Source organism: Suncus etruscus, chromosome 11 (genome assembly GCF_024139225.1).
Source record: "Suncus etruscus isolate mSunEtr1 chromosome 11, mSunEtr1.pri.cur, whole genome shotgun sequence".
In the NCBI taxonomy this organism is placed as follows: domain Eukaryota; kingdom Metazoa; phylum Chordata; class Mammalia; order Eulipotyphla; family Soricidae; genus Suncus; species Suncus etruscus.
Genome location: NC_064858.1, coordinates 43,824,075 through 43,845,245, shown reverse-complemented (window position 1 = coordinate 43,845,245; position 21,171 = coordinate 43,824,075). Strand labels below are relative to the sequence as shown.

Below are 21,171 nucleotides of genomic sequence, written 5' to 3'. Positions count from 1 at the left end.
GGGGGGAGACACCATGACTTGTTTGTAAAACAAAATTCAGAAATTTTTCTTTCTTTTGTAAAGGGTTCTGACATTGACTTCCATCAGGCTATCTCTCTTGCCAAAGAGCCTTTCCCCACCTCTGCCCAGTAGACAGTCACAGTCCAAACTTAGCTGCCCACTTAGCTCCAGTCCCACTTTCTAAACCTGAACCTGGCCTGACTTAACATGATGGTGCATCTCTTCGGGATTTATCCATTCATCCATTTGGCTTCAATGGGAGAATAAAAGAGCAAGTGTCAGTACTACGAGCAAACTATGAGTTGCTGACCCATTTGGGGGGGGGGGGTGTCACTTATTTATTTGATTTATTTTTTAATTTTATTTTGAAGGCTTTTAAGATCAGAAGTCCTGCCTGGGGTTGACTGCCTCTCATTAGAGCATATGTGTGCACAAGATTATGTTATTGAAAAGCACTGAGGTGAGATTTGCCCTGAAGAGGCACTCTTCCAAATAGAACAGTCCAAGGGATGATAGCCTGAGTGAATTACTTGTGTGGCTCCTGCCCTTGACAGGGAGTTCCAGCTTACAAATCCAAGTCCACCAGAAATGTCAGGTGCTGTGTGAGGCCAGAGTTTGTTTGAATTAGTGTGATGTGATGGAGCGAGTTACAATTTAACATGTCCCCTAATGTTTAGATTCTTTTACTTTGGTGAGTTAACTGAAAACCAGATTCTTCCCTTGTATCCTCTTAAAGCTGGCCTTGTTTTCCTTCCAGATTCTTCTGAATGTTTGCCTTTTGGGTTTTTTTTTTTCAAGTGGGTATTGATTTACTGAGCTGTTCTTTATTAAGCACAGTTAGAAATGTCAGTCCCTTGATGATAAAGCTATAGAAAGCAAAGGGAGTTAAAGAAATTGAAAAAGTCTCTTCCACCTGCAGTTCTGGCATTCCGTTGTTTAAATATCAGAATAAATGATCCTTGGCAGAGAGATTTTAATGAAGAAACAAGAAGCTCTCGGTAAATTTACAGAGAAGAATTAAAGCCTTCCTAAATATTGTCAACTTTTTTTTTCTTATGGGCTCCTTCAGTGATATAATGAGCATCCTGTTTCCTTAAGAATTTAAGTGAAGGTTCTTCTAACTGACAGGATAGAAGCTCTTAAGAACTGAGTAGGCTGGTGGAGCAGCTGGTGTGACATTCAAGTGTTCATATTGCCTCCTAGCTCCTGAACAGAAGGGGGAAAAACACTGTTTTAATTTAGAAATATCTTTCTTGACTGTAGTTGAAATTTTCAAAACCAGTCACACCAGAAAATGATAGAACATTTCGTTCTCATATTTGACTGGAGATATATGTTTTTATATTTAGTGGTAAGCTGTGCAGAATTATATGAAATTAACTTTTCTTCTTTTGAGCTTTTCAAGGGTTTTTGCTTTATAGGAGATTACTATTAGGATAAAAGTTTCTAAAATACCTAAATGGGAGGACAGTAACATAGGGGAAAAAGGACAAATTATATTATTTATTTGGTAGCGAGTAGAAGAGAAGGTCGGTATCTGAATCTTTGTCTTTGTTAAGTCTATTAAGATTGAGTTCTTAAAGGTGTTTAAAATCATTTCACATATATCCAAACTGTAGCAGCGGTGAATCTCCACATTTCTTTTAGTGAAAGTAGTTATTCACAAGTTTTATATTATTCGGTTTTAAGTAGAAAAATGTAGATGTACTTGTTAAAAATTGGAGCCAGAGCAGTAGCACAACGAAGAAGGCATTTGCCTTGCATGCGTATGATCCACATTTTATCCCTGGCATCCCATCTGGACCCCTGAGCCTGCCAGAAATAATTTCTGAGTGTAAAGCCAGGAGTAACTTCTGAGCACGACTCGATGTGGACCCAAACCAGAAAAATAATATTAAAAAATATTGAAAACAACAGCTCAAAACTATTTTTTAAACATAGTCTATTTTCAATATTTGTGAAAATTAAGAATAGCATAATAAAAGAGGCGTGGGGAATTTGTGTACGTTGTCAGAAACATTTGGAGTCAGAGGCTAATTCCAATTTGTGGTGCACTCCTTGGTAAACAGCAGCGGTTCTCCACTCCAGTAGTAGCATTAGCATCATTGACCTCAGAAAAGCATTGAAACTCAGTTTGGCTCCCAGCAGTTAGCTGTGGGTTTTTTTTTTGGGGGGGGGGGAAGAGGGATTATATTTGAGGACTGCAGTATTGGGAGTTGTGTGTGTCAGACCCAACATAAACTCCAGCTACTGTTCCTCTCTGAATCTTATCAGTCTTTACTCTAAAAGATTTCTTCAGCTTATTTTGATTCACAATGGCTGAACTTTTCCCAGCCACTGTTCTATGCTCAGTCTATAAGGAAGTATCATCTAGTGTGTGATTTGATGCTTCTAGACTTACTCTGACTGTGGCAAACTGGGGGTTTTTGTTTGTTTGATTGATTGATTTCACTCTGTAAATACACCTTGGCAAATCAGAGCCACCTTTTGAAAGGTGATCATTGATGGGATGGGATTCCCGACAGATGTGACTATAAAGCAAGAATGCTCTCTGATGAAGACATCTGATGATGTCTTGTTACCAGTGTTTGGGGGTCACTCCTGTTAAAATATGATCATAAAGTGTGCTCCATTAGCTAGGTTGTGGGCATAAACAGATAATCTGTGCCGGAAGTGACAGTTGTGGAAAACTAAAGAAAGTGGCCCCTAGGCCCTAGGGAGAGAGGGGGTAGACTCATCCATGGAGAGAATCTGATCTGCTTTCGGTGGCCTAGTTCTTTGGAGACGAAAGGCTGTGGGAAAAGAGAGCTGTGTTGGGGACTAGGATGAGGAAACTGAGTAGTTTTATTCACACTTTCCCCCTGAGCCAGGCTGCTGTTGTGCGGTTCCATCAGTTTCCTTGAATTGTGAAATTCTAAAATGGGTGGGTAATAAAAAGAGAGCCCCCAAGCTTATAAATACACATGTGGCGAAGTTTGTACTCTTATCCGTACACTGATCTCATGCTCCCTGATGACAAACAGATGAGAACAGTTAGGATCAGGGCGGTGTCGTCACCAGCTCCTCCCGGGGATCTCCCCTGACAAGTTCTTCACGATGTGGAAAGTGAGAACCAGCAGCCCAGAGAGGAGTGAGGGCAGACGGCCCACTGTTCCCAGGAGGGTGCAGTGAACAGCTGCCCAGTTGGCAGGTACCACAGAGGAGTGGGACTCCGTGTGTACATTTAATCTGGGTCACTGGGCACCTTCTCTAGGATTTTCAGTCCAGGTCTTAGGGACAGTAAATTGGAATAGGTTGAGCTGCAAGCAGCAAGGAAGTAGAAATAGCAGCTTTCAGCCAGGAATCACTATTTATTTGTGACACTAAGGGTTTCTCTTGCCACTAGCTTTGGCTTGGTAAGATTTTTGTGTCTTTGATGTACTTGCTAATTTTTGGACCATATTAATGTGGCACCATTTTAATTTAGCACAAGTAATCCTACAATTTATTTGATCCAAGTTAAGGTGACCTATACTGCAGGTTTTATTCAATCCTAAAATGTAGTACCTAAAATATAGCTTCAGGAATCTAGGAGGCTATTTCAAACCAATCTATAGCCACCATTTTATAATCCACTGGAAAATCCAAATACCTTTCTAAGTTATGTTATTCAAAACAGTGTTTCTAGGGTTTGGCTGGAGTATGGGGGTGTGTGGAATTCCTTCAGGAAGAAAAACAAGGTGGCAAGGATTCCTTGGTTGAGGAAAAAAGATTGAGAAACTCTGATCTCAAAGCTTCTAAAGGAAAGTTAAGTTTTTGTATTTGCTTACTAAAGCATATTTTGAAAACACCTTAAATGCTCTGACTTAGCTTTAAACTCACCAGATTTCATTTTTTTTTACATATAGATAGGTTTTGTTTGTTCATCTGTTTGAATTGTCTCTGTTTGCTGTTGCAAAACCCATTTTGAAAACTAATTTTTAGTTTAAGTTTTGAACTGAAATATTTATACCCATAGACATTTTGCACCTACTCTAGTCCAGACTTTGCTTGATGTTAAAAATAGCGTACAAATCCTTGGGCTCAGAGTTCATGAGGGAATCCCAAGGTAAACAGATTATTACAGCTGTATGATAAAAGCTGTATATAATAGAACAAATTAGTCTCTTCTTTAATCCATTTGTTCCCCCCCCCCCCCTCCATCCTGAGGGATTTGCAGAAGTGGTCATACTGAATTTACTATTGGCAGCAGCTATATGTAACTTGCCTTTTAAAGAACTGTTTTTAGTACCTTCCTCTGAAAGAGTCTGGTAAAAAAGTAACTTATTGAGTAGAGAAGGCCTAACTGGTCAGTAGAGACACAGGACTGTATTTCTAAATCTTCCTGCATTAATAAGTTAGGGATGGTACACGATGCTTATTTTATATTTTATCAAGTTTAAAAATTAAAAACCTGCTGTTCACTTTAATTTTAATTATGTATCATTCTTTATCCACTGTAACTAAACAAGCTTTACATCTTAGATTTTATGCATTTTTATTTCTTCTTAGAAAAAAATTTGAATAGGATTTTAGGTTACTATTAAAATTGATTTATATCTGGTTCTCCTGAGTTTTTAATGAAATAATTTTTCTAAATATTTTGTTTAAAAATTTAAAATCCCACCATTTATTATCATGAAATAAGGTAACTTTGAATGTTTTCTCTATTCTTTCACTAGAGTCAGGTGTTAGTTACATCCATGTATTTTTATGTTTAATTTTGTGCAGCAGATTTTATCATTATTTAAAATTATTTTGTTAGATTTAAAATGTTTAGGATACGAATCAGGAATGAAATACGGTGCTTTCACTTTGACCAATACTTAAATGCCCGTGCATAAACCCTGGCTCATTTCCAAGAAGTGTATTTTCATTCAAAGCTTTTTATCCTTTGAGTAAGCCAGTAGAAAACAGCAAGCATAGAGTTTTGAATTCTTAAAACCACATTCAGAAACAGATTTTATCCTCTTGGGGGATTAATTTTGTATTTTGTGTAAATTTTATATCAGGTTACAATAAAATTTTGTAGAGCTTTTTTTTTAAGTCTATATTTACAAAAAATTGCTAAGATTTGGAGATGAATAAGGCATGATTTTTGTCCTTAAATACACTTTCGATATGATAAAGTAAGGCCTGCTTGTGAGTGTTTTGACATTGCAAACCCCTAAAGGGGCATTTTAGTTGGTAGTTTTGGGGTAACCATACTGAGACTTTCACTGCTAGTACATAGTGCAGTGGAATGGGAATGGATTTCTTTTTTGAGATAGTTACTATAAGGTAGTCCTTATGGAGGATAAAATTCCAGTAACATTCACATAAGAAAAAGCTTTTTTTTTTTTTTATGAGCCACATCTTATGGTACTCAGGGGTTACTCCTGTCTCTGCACTAAGGAATCACTCCTGATGGGGCTCAGGGCACCATATATGATGCCAGTGATTGAACCTGGGTCAGTTGCATGCAAGGCAATGCTTTCCTGGCTTTCTATCACTGTGGTCCCAAGAAGAAGCTCACAGTCAAACATATTTTTCGCTTTGTCAGAGGTTTCACAGCCAGGTGAGTACCTGTTTCAGAGTAGAATGCCAGTTATTTTTCTGATACATAATCTTACTATTCCACAATTTTAATTTATGTTTGCTTTATCATAAGATATCTATTCTTTTGGGAAGTAAATGATTTTTGGATATTTTGTTTTTCATTTTGTTTTTGTACTCCTGCTATTCAACTGCTGTGACATGAGCAGTTGAATTTCATCTATGTCTCTGTCAACTGTTAAAGTCTATGATTATTTTGTGGCCATGGTTAATATTTTTAATTTAGAAGCTTTTAAGATGATTACTTTCTTATTAATTGCCTTTATCTTTAGTGGATTTGTTTATTCAAAACCCTAGATCCATGGTTTATGTTTACATAAAACCAGAAATGGTTTTAAAGCCTTTTAAATATTCTTTGTGATTTTCAAATATTTACTGGGCAGTGAGTAGAAATTTGACTACACAAATTATTTTGACATATCAGATAAAAGTTTTAAAATATTTCAATGAGCTTTTTAAGCTCTTTACCCAAATCTTAATATAATTGTTTCAACTTTCTGAAGGAAAGAATATATGAGATGCAAAGTAACCATATACACTGAAGTTATTATAAATGTATAAACCTTAGAAAATTGAAGAGTTAAGATTCAGGACTATGTCTGCTTTTAAATTTTGTTTTGAAAAAAAAGAAAAAGAAAAAGAAAACAAGGATTACTTGGGAATCTGACTGACTGAAAGAACATTTAAAGAGACTTGTGTGGGACCAGAATGATAGTACAGGGTAAGGCACTTGCTTTGTACACTGCAGACTCTGGTTCAATCTCCAATTCTGCCTCCAGCTCTGTTTATAGTCCCAAGAACAACGCTGTGAGTCAGAGCCAGTGCTCAGCTCTGAGTACAGCCAGGTGTGGTTCCCAATCAAAACAAACTAAATAGCAAGGAGACTAATAAAAGTTTAAATAAAAGCACTGATCTTTTAAAATATTACTTTTGACTTATAACCAGTTTCTTTAAAAATTTGAAATTAGGGGCCGGGCGGTGGCGCTGGAGGTAAGGTGCCTGCCTTACCTGCGCTAGCCTAGGAGACGGACCGCGGTTCGATCCCCCGGCGTCCCATATGGTCCCCCAAGCCAGGATCGACTTCTGAGCGCATAGCCAGGAGTAACCCCTGAGCGTTACCGGGTGTGGCCCAAAAACCAAAAAAAAAAAAAAAAAAAAAAAAAAAATTTGAAATTAAACAATTTCTAAGATGAGATAACCACGCTAGATCTTTGACCTCAGTTCTATCTTAATATTCATCTGAAAATTCAAGGGTTTAAGTTTAAAAAGGCAAAGTATTTATTTGGGATCCAAGAGTTGCACTGCTCTGCCTTAGGTTAGAAATCCAAGTTGTCTTGAGTCAGACAGACACAAAAAAGGCAGGAATCCTTATGTTTCAAATTCTGTTTTAAATCCACACAAGATAATGGAGGATAAAGTGTTGAATAGGAGATCAGTTGCACATATCCTTAATTTGTAGTTTGCATAATGCTTGCTTTTGAAATAAGAACAGGTTTTTTTATTTAAAGATTAGCATGGGAGGAGCTCCAAATAGTGAGTTCTCTTACACATTCTTTTAGTATCTTGTTGGATTAACCCCAGGTTAAGGAATTTTGATTTACTGAGGAACTTGGATTAGGGTTTCTAGAATTCAATAAACCTGTTTATAAGTAATATAAATGGGGGGGGGGGCAGTTACTGATGTTGAACCTATCTGTGAATTAAATAAAGTCCAAGGAAACTCAGTGTTTTAGTTCAGTTTGAGAGTAAAGGCCTGAGAATGAGGAAAGCCAGCAGTGTCATCTGGATTCTAAGTACAGGAGAAAACATGTTTTGATCACTGGTAAGGCTGAGGGTACAAATTCCCTCTAAACTGTTCTGTTCACTCTCTCCATGAATTAGATCGTGCCTACCACATTGAAGAGTGACTTCACATTCACTTACTCACCCGGAAATACTTTCTGTCTCAGGTACATCCAGCCAGTGATTGGTAGACATAGAATGGAAGTTACAGATACATTCCAGTGTAATACTAGAACAAGATTTTGGTTTACTTACCTTACCCAAAATCTACCTATTCATTTCTTTTACTTCCATTCATTTCTTTCTAGTTGTGCCTTGCAGTACCCCACAATTCTGTGCGGTACTTTTCTAGTCACTTTTCTGTACTACCAGATTTCCAAGATTTAAAGCTAATTGTATGATTTGCCACTTCTTGAGACTGGATTCGTTGGTGTTCTTCAGTGGACAATGTTTCTAGTTCTTAAGCATCTTAACTCTTTCATAGTATGTCTGTCATGGTCATTCATACCTGATCTGGATTGTTGCTACAAATAAAAAGTTGGTGCTTCACAACTGACCTTGGTTCAATCCCTGAGACCCTTAGTACCAACAGCATTCTTTAGTACAGAGCCAGAACTAATCCCTGAGCATTACTGGATCTGGCTCAAATGCAACCTTCCCCCAAAGTAAAAACCCCTCAACAGATGGACTCAGCAGCGAAGTGACAAGAAGGGTGAGGATCCAACAATGCTTAGAAATCTCTAAAGCCATATTCAGTGATGTTTGGGGTGCCATGAATTCTGGGGCACATGCCTGCTTTATGTAAGAATCTGAGTTTAGCACTTGTACTGTCTCTCTGATCATATTATTATTATTATTATTATTAATTATTATTATTATTTGGTTTTTGGTTTTTGGATCACACCCGGCAGCGCTCAGGGTTACTCCTGACTCTACGCTCAGAAATCACTCCTGGCAGGCTTGGGGGACCATATGGGATGCCGGGATTCAAACCACCATTCTTCTGCATAAAAGGCAAACACCCTACCTCCATGCTATCTCTCTGGCCCCTATTTTTTTTTTCAACATTTCTCATGTAACATGATTTGTACCCCAGATTTTGGGCAGGTAATTTTGTTAACAAAAGGTGCTTACAAATATTCTTGAAGAACAACAAAATTAGCTAATTTATTTACTGTTTACTATGTAAATGTCAAGAGTTGCATATTTACTAACACAGTTAAGGAGGTGTGTCCTATTAACTATGTCTGCACTTTACAAATCACCCTGAAGCATCATAACATCTGACAAACATCTGTCTGTTAAATGTTAAATTCTTGTCATTGTGGCCAAAAACAGCTTTGAGGTGGGAGGGGAAAGAACTTCAATCATGCCATTTGCCCTTAGTTAATGCTTCTGAGAATATTGAAACTCTCTGTGAGCTTTGAACATATATTAAACCTTTCTCTGAACATATACAGTTGCATTTTTATATGTCGTATTTGTTAACTTATGTTTGAGAATTAAATGTAGAACATACTTTTGTACCAGTTAAATTTATTCACTCCTCATTAGGGACCTGTCTTTCTGGTTCCTGATTCTGATCTTACATACTTGCTGACTTACCTTGCTTCGAGTCATCTTCTTTAAATCACTAACAGAAGTTTAGAACAGTCAGTAATTAAACACCCAATCATGCATTACAAAACTTTCTTGCTTTTATTAACATGTTTCCTATCTTGTCTGCATGAGGTTGGCTTTGCTATCACGTTGCAAGTAAGTGCATGATTACTAGTTTGGTTCCCAACTCAGTTACTATTTAATACAATAATCATTTTTAGCTCCATATTTTACCCCCTCATTTGTCATGTCTCAATGGGGTCATGAAGTCTTTGTCCATTACTGGTTTTGTGTGTTGAGCACACATGGCTTCTATACTACTTTCACATCTAATTGGGTGTGTTTCTATGGTATAGAAAAATTTAGAGGTGTCATGTGGCTATACATTCCAGAATCTGTGGAACTGGGCTGATATGGAGACATGGTGGTGGCTCTGGGTTGTAGGTGTGGCTGCAGGAGACTGCTGGGAACACTTCTTAGGACGTAGTGCTTAATGATAACTAATAGTGAATGGAATTCTGGTTTAGTATCATGGAATACTGAATGTGTGAAATGTAGTTTCATTTAATGTCATTGTAATTTAATGTCACAATGCATAATGTAGATTAAACAAATTAGACTTTAGCCTTCTCATTATATAAAACATTTTAAAGGAATGTGCCTATCGTTAAATGTTATTTTTAAAAGGTGAAAGAGTTATGCGATCTGAAGAGAAATTGGAGCATAAAATGTATTTATTACAAGTAAGTGAAGTTGTTTGGTTGCCTTGTGACATTAGTGAAATATGTTTGTCAAAGAAGCAGTGCGGGGAGATAGGCACTTATTTGCCTTGCGTGAGGCTAGCCCTGGTTGGTTCCTTATACCGTTAGGGTTACTCTTGAGCACAATGCTGGGAATAGATCCGGAGCACCACTGGATGTGGACCAAATACTGACAAAAAATAAAAAATAAAATTAATGATGGTGTTAGGGTGAATTTTTATTAACTTTTTGCTATTTTCTCCTGACAGACGTGTACATCTCATGATTGATGTGAAGAAAATAGTCATGGGCCAGTGATCAAGATACTTCTCTGAGAAATGCTGCTGATGCTGCTCTACACGGTTATACAATGAGTGTTTGGTTTAAGGAAGATTTTCTTATTTAAAAGATTTTCATCTTGGGAATATATCAAGTGAAGATTACCATCTCTTGGGAAACATTTTCCTCCTAATAAATTATACTGGTAATGGGCGACATGGCAAATAACTCCGTTGCATATAGCGGAGTCAAAAACTCCTTGAAGGAAGCCAATCATGATGGCGATTTTGGAATTACACTCGCTGAGCTGCGAGCCCTCATGGAGCTCAGGTCTATGGATGCATTACGAAAAATCCAGGAGAGCTACGGAGATGTTTATGGAATTTGTACCAGGTTGAAAACATCTCCCAATGAAGGTAAGTTTGACGTTGATGTTGACACTGATGTTTATTCCTTTGTGGAGATCATAGTGTTTTGACTTATTTAAACCAGTTTATTTTGTCTGGTCTAATATATGGATGTACCATAATTTTTAGTAACATTGCAGAGGAGCTTTCTGGTTAGTGAAGTTCAAGTAACTTTAGATCAAGGTACTTGGTAGGGTATATACTTTGCAGGAAGTATTTAGTATGTGTTGTACATCATTCTTGCTGTTCGTTTTCTATGACAAGATTATCTTTTCACTGGAGTTGTAGAGATTGGAACCAAGTTTGATAACTCCTGGGGGGCTTCAGTGGAAATAACTCCTTCATTTTTCTGGGTAGCTTAAAATAATTGTCACTGGGACCAGAGCAATCAGCAAGTAGGGTGTGTGCCTTGCACACAGCCCACCTGAATTTGATCTCAAGCATCCCATATGGCCCCCTGAGCCTGCCAGGAGCAATTTCTGAGAGCAGAGTCAGGAGTAACACCTAAGGTTATTTATTTAGAGTTTTTATTTGAATAATATTTATATTATTCAATTTTATCAATTGAAGTAGATTATATGGAGGGCTTTTGGTGAGAGCTGGAGGATTAGAGAGAGTTTTTGGTCTTAGGATTATGCTTAATTTTATTTACTGTTTGATGTCATAATTCTTGATTTGTGGTTTCTTTCTTTTTTTTTTTTTTGAGAATCAAGGAAAATTGATTATAACTTCATTATTTTTAGTCTTTAAAATGGTTTAAAGATGGTCTTTTTGGGGCCAGAGAGATAGCACAGCAGTAGGGCATTTGCCTTGCACATAACTGACCCGGGACAGACCCGGGTTCGATTCTCTGCATCCCATATGGTCCCCTGAGTCTACCAGGAGCAATTTCTCAATGCAGACGTAGATTTCTTTAAATATGTTATTTAATAGGATTTCTTTAAATATGCTATTTTACGGTATTGATAAAAATTCAGGGAATCAGGTACAGACCATATTCAATTGATAGGATGTTGCTAAAACCAGAATCTGGTCAATTAAATAAATTCATTTTGAAATATTAGCTAATTTTGTATTATTTTAGAGATTTGTGCATTAATATGCTGTTCTCAAGATTTATTCCGTCCTGCATCTAAAGGCTGATTAGTGGGTATTACCCAGTTGCCAAATTGATAGGAAACGTTCAAAGACCATCAGGGATCTGGGAAGAAAGCTCAGACCTGGATTAAATTTCTGACTCTTCTTACTTCCCTGATCACAACCGAGCCCCAAAATAAACTAAAAGCCCTTGCACTAACAACATCATTTGTTCATAAGAGAGATGTCAAAACTTAATCAACACACAACTGCATTTCCCCAGACCATTTCTTTGTATTCTTGTATCAGCAGTGAAAATCATGTTTCTATGAATCATATATCCCTTTGTGACAGGGACTTGGTTTTGTTTTCTCATTTATTTGCACTTTAGTTTGCTTATGTGGTGGTCTTTAGGGCATTGCTCCTTGGTTAATTTATGTAGCATACAGTACAAAAATGTTCAAAAATGTTCAGTACAGCAGTTTAGTAATTTTGGGAGGGATTTTGACATATTGGGAAATCTGGATAATCTCCAGAAATAATTCATTTAACACTCTGAACTTCGTGTGTGTGTTATTGCTGCTTTGTTCAATTAAATCAGTCTATTTTTCTCTATATTTATGTATGTCTTTATATGTGTTTCTATATATTTATATGTTTTTTTATATTTTACTAGGCTAAATTTTGCTTAATTTGGAAGCACTTACAATGAAGCTTTTAAAGTGCTTTATCTTAAAGATTAAGTTCATTAGACAAAGCATTTACATATAATTTGGGAGTAAGTGCAAAGGACAAGTGTTTCTGTTTTACAGGACTCCTGACTCAGTTCTCCACACTGCTGCTTGTGACTTCCACCCCCCCACCCCACCCCCCCCAAAAAAAAAAACAACAACATAGCCATTAAGGAATGCTACCTGATTTGAAAATTCAGCTCATTCAGCTTTCAAGAATTGAGATTTAGGCAGGTGGAAGAGGTTAGATCACCCTGGTGGTGCTTAGGGTTAACTCTTGGCTCTGCTCTCAGGAATCACTGATGGCAGGCTTGGGCAACCATATGGAATATATGGGATGCCAGAGATCAAACCCATGTTTGCCTCATGCAAAGCAAGTGCCTTACTGTAGTATCTCCAACCCCAAGATTTAAGATATTGGGAAGAGGATAACCTTTATTCCTTCCTCTCAACAAATTGGGGGGAAGGAGTGTTTTAAGAATCTGTATAACAATCTATTGAAAGCACACTGTCTTCAGGAAGTTGTGTATATGTGCCACCTCATTTGTTCTGCTTTTTTGTTGCTTATTTACTAATAGAGTGTCCCTGATTTTCTAAAGATCACTTGGTGTCTACTGTAAGTGTCCAGAAAGTCTTTTTACCTGTATTACAAGTTTAACTTCAGCAGTTGTGATGAACTAGACATTTCAAGGTTGACTGGAGTTGACGGTTGTAGATTCATAATTTTAGCTTTATCATTATGGATGTTCAACTTTAAGAATGTAGTTTTATGCCAGATAATCTTCTTGTCACATTCTAACAATACCCAATCATGATTACAGTTTTCCTTTTTTCTATATGGACACTATATTACACATTTTTTCAAATATGTATTTTTTTCTTTTTTTAAATCTAGGTTTTGGCATCTTTTTTCTATTTTGGTTATCTTTTTTTAAGTTGAAATAATGGAATAGGCTTGGACTGTTGTAAAATGCAAGTCTCTGATAAAAGTCTTTCATTTAGTATTGCTGCATTTGACAAAAGTTCTTAAAAATGCAAAGCAGTAAAAAAAAAATGCAAAGCAGTTACCAAGTGGTCTTTTGGAAGACCTAGAATGGCTCCTAGGACTTCAAAAAGGCAGGAGAGCAAAGGAGACTATAAGCTTTTTAAATCTTGCTTTTACTAAAATTAGGTAGCAGGGGGAGAAAACAAAAAAACAAAGGAAACTAGAGGGAGCAGGGTTAAGAAGAAACAAAGAGGCCTGAGTGGTAGGAAGCTGAGTCCAGTCAACAGTGATTGTCCCAGCTGACTAATGTTTCCATAATGTTCCAATTGCAGTTTATATTTGCCCTGGAGAAGTCAGGCTGTTAGTAATCATGTGCTTTCACCCTTGTCCTCGTAGTGTACTAGGGTCAAACTTGCATTTACACATGGAAATACATGTTTTGTTCTTTGGGAAAAAAAAAAAAAAAAAACAGCTTTGTACCAAAGCTACATTATGGTTGATTTTTCGGTGACCAGTGCAAGGTTGACCTCTTTCTTGGAGGTCCTGACGTCTGTGCCTGCTCACACAACCTGGCTTGGCTCTTCAGGCCCTCAGCATGTCTTTTTTTATGTCAGCTACCTCTTCTAAGGGCTACCAACGAGGATTTCATAGTAATAAACCTGTCTGACCTTGCTCTAGAAATGATTGCTTAGAATGGTTGTACATTTAATACCTATTTATGTCACCACTTATCTTAGCTAAAGAATTTTGAAGCTAGTTCTAATAAAAACTACTTTTCTTCAAAGTTTATAGCATATGATTTTGGGTTTTTTTTTTTTTTTAACATATAGGCCTGACGTCTGCAATCTCAGCATTTTCTCATCCACATCTCAGACCATCTGCTCATTGAATCTTTCAGGCCCACATGCACGCCCTGTTCACACTCTGCTTTCATGTGTCTGTCACTGGGTGAGGTTCTACAGGGAGGGAAAAGAGCCACACCTACCCTAATCCCTCAGAGAGTATCTATGAGAAAACTACACAGATTCAAACACAACCACCAACTCTGTCAGGTCTCAGAGAATAACTACAGCAGGGGTCTCAAACTTGCGGCCCTCTGTACAACATTTTGTTGCCCGCAGCCGGCCTTCAAATATCGCAGTATTCGCGATTATTCGCTTACCGAATAATGGCAATAAAAATCGCATTAGTAAGAGAAAAATCGCATTAAACATTTGCATACCCTGAGCAGTTCCATTCGGGGTATGCAAATGTTTAATGCGTTTTTTTGCGATTTTTTTTTCTTACTAATGCGATTTTTTTTATTGTGAATATTCGGTAAGCGAAATCCCTTATGTGGTTCTGCCTCACCCCGACTTTGCCTCCTGCGGCCCCCAGGTAAATTGAGTTTGAGACCCCTGAACTACAGGGAAACAATGTTGGAAAATAAGCTCCTAAGAAATGAGGTAGTTAGCAAAGCACAAAAAAGTTAGGAGAACTAAAATGAAGGAAAGAAAAATGAATCACAAGTAACAAATAAAGATTATGGTAAGTTTAATAAAGAACTCAATAGAATGTCAGTGAGCAGAATACAAGCAGCTGAGGAAAAGATCTGAGAAAGATTTGAGAAAGAAACAGAAGATGGGGGTAGTCTGGTAAAGTATGAATAGTAAACCCTGAGAACTGTGGGGTGGGCTACAGAGAAACTAAGGATCAGGAAAACAAATTTGATGAAGATTCTCTGGTTAGAGAATTGCAGATAAGAATTTCACAGAGTTGAATGCTAGAAACCTGACCCAGAAGGCCAAATGGGCAGCAAACAAAATAGATCCAAATAGAGAAAGTCACATTGTAATCAGAATGACATAAACCAAAGACAAGTTGAAAGCAGCAAGATCAAAGAAGGAACTGACATACAAAGACTCACAGAGCTGTCTGTGAGATTCTACAGGAAAGAGAGATTGGTGGGAAATAGTTGAAAAAAAATTAATGGCCAGAGTGATAGTACAGTGGGTAGGGCTTAGGTAATACCAAGCTGCAGGATCAGCTTGGTATTAATAATCAACACAGCAGGAGAGGGATTTTGCTTTGCACACCACCCAGCACCCAGTATGGTCCTCCCAGCCCACCAGGAGTAATCAAAGAACAAACACAGGATGAGGTCAATAGTATTTTTCCAGAATAACTGGAAAAATTGGTGTTGGAATAGTGAACAATTGTATTATGAACTTTAAGCCACAGTATACAAAATAAATTTCATTTAAAAAATAAAAGAATAGGGGCTGGAGTGATAGCATAGTGGTATGGCATTTGCCATGCACGCTGCTGACCCAGGACAGACATCGGTTCAATCCCCATCATCCCATATGGTCCCTCAAGCCAGGAGCGATTTCTGAGTGCATAGCCAGGAGTAACCCCTGAGCACCACCAGGTGTGGGCCAAAACCAAATAAATAACTTGACAAGGAAATAGTTTTGGAAAGGGGAGATTCCTAGATCATTCTTGACCCCAGAATATAGGTAGGAAAAGGGCAGTGAAGGAATGAAATCAAGGCAGGAAGAAGAGAAAGAAGGGTAGCAATGGAGCAGCAGGGTCAAGGAGATCAGAATACTAAGCAGTGTAAGGAGTCGGTGAGCTAAAGACCCAACCACAGTCAGCACCACTGAGAACAAGAGATTCAGACTCCAGCAACCAAACTTGAAAGTGAGCCTGTCAGGTTGGCAAGTGAAGGGCAAGGAACCTGGGAACCCTCGTAAAGGGGACAAAGGGATGTTATGGGTGGTGGAGATAGTATGACCAAAACACAGCTATGAGTCTCTGTACGTCATGGTGCTGTAATCAAATTCCTAAAGGAGCGCATGGTTTGAGCACCTCTTCAGAAACACACTGTGCAACTAGTCTGTCCTTCACATTTGAAGGAATGAGACAAAACTACAAGTTCAAACAACAGTTTAAAAAATTCATAGCCTTGAAACCAATTTTGCAAAGATAAAGGCTTCTTTAAAAGATAAGACAGAAGATGGGGCCAGTGTCTTAGTACAATATTTGCCTTCCATGCAGGTTTGATTTCCAGCATCCCATATGGTCCTTTAGCCTGCCAGGAGTGATTCCTGAGCACAGAGCCAGAAGAAAGCCCTGAGTGCTGCCAGGTCTGATCCCAAAACAAACAAACGAAAAGAAAATCTCAAAACAAAAAAGACACAAAATTCTCAACACTTTATCATTGAGTATAGCATTTGTGTCTGGCACAAATGTATGCCCTCTACTAGATTAAGAAAAGTCTAACTAGGATTTTATACTTTTTTTTTTTTGGTTCTCAGGCCATACCCAGCAGTGCTCAAAGATCAGTCATGGCATAGCTCAGAAACACCCTGTGATTCTGGGGATTGAGCCACAGGGGATCGAGCACCTTACCCTTTCTTCTGGCTCACAAAACCAACATTATCTTTTTAGATTAAAATGTGTTTCCAGAATCTGGAAAGATAGTGTGGAGGTAGGGCATTTGCCTTGCATGCAGAGGGATGTTGGTTCTAATCCTGACATCATATGGTCCCCCGAACCTGCCAGGAGCGATTTCTGAGTGTAGAGCCAGGAGTGGCCCCAGTAGCCTGAGCGCTGCCGGACGTGACCCAAAAACAAAAACTAAAGTGTTTCCATACTTTTGTAGACCTGTTCAGATTTTCTTATTAAAGAAACTTTTTAAAATTCTCCTTTCCACATTCTTGGTTTTTTGGGGTCACACCCAGTGACGCACAGGGCTCACTCAAGTCTCTGTGCTGAGAGATCACCCCTGATGGGGCTCAGAGTACCACTCTTCCTCAGTCTTAGTAAATTGTACATTTGTAAGATTTGTCTATTTTATTAAATCACAAAGTAGAACTTTTCATACTATTTTTCACATCTATATACCTGTTAACAATGTTTAAAGATTTTTTTCAAGCTTTTTATTTATTAATAGCATATGTCCAAAGACCTTCAAATATAATGTCTCTTTTATTTAATTAATCATTAGCATAGTGACATGGCTTAAGAAAATTTCCAAAGCAACTTTGTAGAATTCTTTACTTACTAAACAATATAATTATGTATTTTTTTAATTTTTTAATACTTTGTTTTTTTTTCAACTTAACAATTTACAATTTTGTTGAATTTTAGAAGTTTGGCTTGATTCATCTATGTGTGTAGAAATGACACACATAAATAAACACACCTCCATAATTTGAAAAAAAGATCTCGCTCTCTCCTTCCCTATAAAGAAACTTAGTGAGAACAGAAAATAGTCAAAAACATCATAACTTGATATTATCTACAGAATAGATTGTTGATATTATCTACACGAACTTTTCCTAGGCAGGTGGATCTGCTGGGATGTGGTGTAATGATACATGCTTGAAAAATATAACAATATAGTAAATCACAAAACCTCAAAATATATAAGGAAAAACAGTTTAAGTTACTTTCTGTTAAAACCTAAATTAGCATGACTTTTTAGAGTTTTTTTAAAAATTCATTTTCTGACACACCAGACAAGCCTTTCTCAAAACATTCTCTCTGTTCTCTTATTTTGGTTTTTGTATTTTTCTTCCTTTTGAGCCAGTCTCACTAGTCTCCTGTGCTCTCTGTTAGAGCTTGGCACTACATGTAGGTCTTGGTATGTACAGACTCTTCATTCCCCCTGTGTGTTTGCCCAGTCAGAGTGCTTGCCCACACTGCTAAGACATGTCATATTTGTTTGCTGGAGATGTATAAATCTTTAATCTGGCTCAAGCTTTTCTCAAGGTTTTGCTCTGAAAACCTCATTTCTATCAGACATTGTCATTAGCTCCCCATCTCTGGATTTGACCTCTGAAAAATAACTAATCCTTCACCCAGTCTCTTTTTCTTGGTCATCAAGACTTATAAATTCTTTCCTATAAAAATAAAGAGGTCTCCTTATTTACAGTACTATTAATACTAATATTTTATTTATTTATATATATGTATGTATAGCGCTACTGTACCACCACCAGGAGTGCCCAGTATTAGGCTGCTCCTAATCTCTTCATCATTCTCACCACCTCTGACACCTCAGTTCTGTTGGCAGCCTCTCAGGGCCTGTTGCCACTGATTATTGTCTAGTCTCCCTACTTCCTTTCCACTCCGCGTTTTCGTGAACACATCTGTTATTTAGTTTTTCTGACTCACTTCGCTTAACCTGGTAGCTTCGGGTTTCATCCAAGTTACAGCGTGGTGCAAGAATACCTCAGGATGAAGAGTATTTCTCTATTGTGTGTTCTTCCAAGATTATTTTTATCCACTCATAGGCTGTGGGCACTTTGGGCCAGGAAACTCGGAACTTTCTGGTAATCCAGCAGTTGGGTTGGCCAACTGTCGGTCCCTCTGCCTAACCATTACTCTATTGGAGCCTTTTTAAATTTCTTTCCATAAATTCAGACTTCTCACTTAGAGTTGTTTTCTGGGTTTTTTTGTTTGTTTGTTTGTTTGTTTGTTTGTTTGTTTTTTAAGAACTTGCTGGGGCCTAGCTCTTGCTTATTCCCCCTTTAATCCCCTAACTCCTTTCCTCTCATACAGAGTTTTAGCATACTTTACTACTTTCTACTTTAACATACTTTCTACTTCCTTCCTGGGCATCTTAAGTACAGATTTCTCCACGTAGAACATGGTCTCCCACCCTTCCTGTGATTAGTTCTTAGTCATTCTTCAGATAGCAGGTTAGATGTATGACAACTCCCTTATCCACACTGCCCTACCCTTTTAGATTCTGCTTCCCTCTGCATTCCACTGGCATCCTTACCACGCTAGTCACCATACTTGACCCACAGAGTGTCCTTGTCAGTCTTTCCCACCCTAGAGAGTAAGTGCCGAAGAGAGCTTTGGATTCGATTTGTTTTACATTGTCTACTTGGGGTCTGTCAAAGCGCCTGGCATCTGGGAACAAGTCTGTAGATGGGTCATTCTTAAGAGGGGGGGTGGGCACTCCTTTATAGGAAATTGGGAATATTTAAGTATTGAAGTGTTTCTCCAGAGGAACAGACCTCCACATTACTTTCACAAACCTTCTTAGTCCGTGTATTTTCCCATGACCCTAACCTAGCTAGAGAAATCACTGAGCTTGCTGCTGTCATTCCCTCTATCCCAAAACACACATGTGCAAGATAGACTCTCCTAGTACTGAATTTAGTGACACTGTTGGGTCTGTTAGATATTATTGTTAAATGCACTTCAGTACTAAATTCATTTTCTAAATTGTGGTATGATTTAATTAAGTTATTAAAATGCTTCTTTTTTGTTTTGTTTGCTTTTGCTTTTGGGTCCCACTTGGATGCTCCTGGCTCTACGATTTCAGGAATTATTCCTGACTAAACCTTGGTTACTCAGGAAAACACATGTGATGCCAAGAATTAAACCTGGGTAGGCCTCATGAAAGGCAAGCACCTTTCCTTCTATCCAATGGTTCTCAAACAAACTATGTTTGTTCTCGTTTTGTTTCTTCTCTTCAAAATAAGATATATGCAGTGTGCGTAGAAATTTGTTCATAGTTTTTGTTTTTACTATATTCTGGCCCTCCAACAGTCTGAGGGACAGTGAACAAGCCCTTGTTTAAAAAGTTTGAGGGCCACTATTAAGCCACTCCAACCCAATGCTACATTTTCTAATGAAACATTACTCTGTTGTTAACATTAGCATATTAATCTAATGTTTTAATTACAAAAAACTCTAGCTTTTCATTATTCACAAACTGAAATAGGCTTTCTTACTTTCTTCAGTGGTGGATCCAAACTCCAGAAACACATAATAAAGCTGCTCTTGATGGAGATTTTTAAACTATATTTGCTATCTGTGAAGCTAACTGGATCACAGGGGGATCAGAGCTTCATTGACCTTGGCCTCATTGCCATCATCTTACCACCAGTTGAATGAGTGGGCTTAAGCAGAAGATATTCTGTTATGTTTATTCATAAACCCTTCTTAGCAATTCGGTATCTTCCTTTTGAATTTTTCAAATGAGACACCCTCTGAGTCACCTTACCAGTTCTGTCATCTTGGCTGTTGTCTTGTGTCCACAAGCTTTTAACTCTAATGGTGGCCCCCCTCTCTTGGCCAACCACCTGTGGATTGTATTATTATTGCCGTTGTTTACACTGACAAGTACCTTTGTCTCCCCTGGTCCATCCTGTCCTTTACTAAATAGCTTTCTGTACTCCCTAATGATCATCTTTTAAAAATAAAATGGTTTTATATCCCCTTAACTCTTTCTTTCTCCCCTGCATCTTGCTCCTTGGAAGTAGGAGGTTATCTATAGGCATTGTCTCTGCTCAGTCATTCCCCTTCTGCGCATTGTTCCTGAGGAAACTTTGTACCTCACTGCTTTCTGATGATTCTTTTATCAAAATTATCTGCCCCCATCTATGGGAAAAAACAATTATCTTATTTTCTGTATTCATCATACTACTTAATGTTGTTTGCCACACCATCTTTTTAGAAACTTTCCTTTTCTCAGTCTCTGTTCTGTCTTGCAGGAACTAGCTGTTGTGCCCCTGGCCCCTGCCCCTGCTCATTACATCTTAGTTGCTTCTGGCTTCACTTGCCTTGTCTGTTATTGAATATTTCATTGTCCCACAACTCTCACCTGGGCCTCCTCTCTCAGCTCTCCAAGAGTTCAGGTTGGGTTTGGCTGTCCAGTATATTGATGGCTGGACTGGACCTTTTCTTTCCCCGAGTTCAAATGTGGCAAGCTGCACTTCGCTTCTCGGTGTCTCCACTGTGTAGTGAGGATCTCAGGGTGAAATCTGGTCAGTAGAACCATTGAATCTTGCCTTCCTCTTTCAAGTCCCAAACCTTACTCTTGGTCTTCTAACTGCTTGGGGAAGGGGCTGGGGTGAGAGGAAGCAGAGGAATCTAGATATTATCCTTTATTTTCTTTTTCATCTACATCCACTCCTTTTGATCTTTTTACAAGATATTGGGCAAATTCGGTT

At 38.0% G+C, this 21,171-nt stretch overlaps 1 protein-coding gene across 3 annotated transcripts in view; it reads left to right on the top strand.

Moving 5' to 3' along the window:
• ATP2B1 (ATPase plasma membrane Ca2+ transporting 1) overlaps window positions 1-21,171 on the top strand; it is a 131,159-nt gene that overhangs the window by 44,646 nt on the left and 65,342 nt on the right. For all 3 annotated transcript variants that reach the window (XM_049783720.1, XM_049783722.1, XM_049783721.1), the window contains exon 2: window positions 10,004-10,429. In XM_049783720.1, coding sequence (XP_049639677.1) covers window positions 10,222-10,429 — 208 coding nt within the window. In that variant the 5' untranslated portion in view covers window positions 10,004-10,221. The remainder of the gene's footprint in view (window positions 1-10,003; window positions 10,430-21,171) is intronic.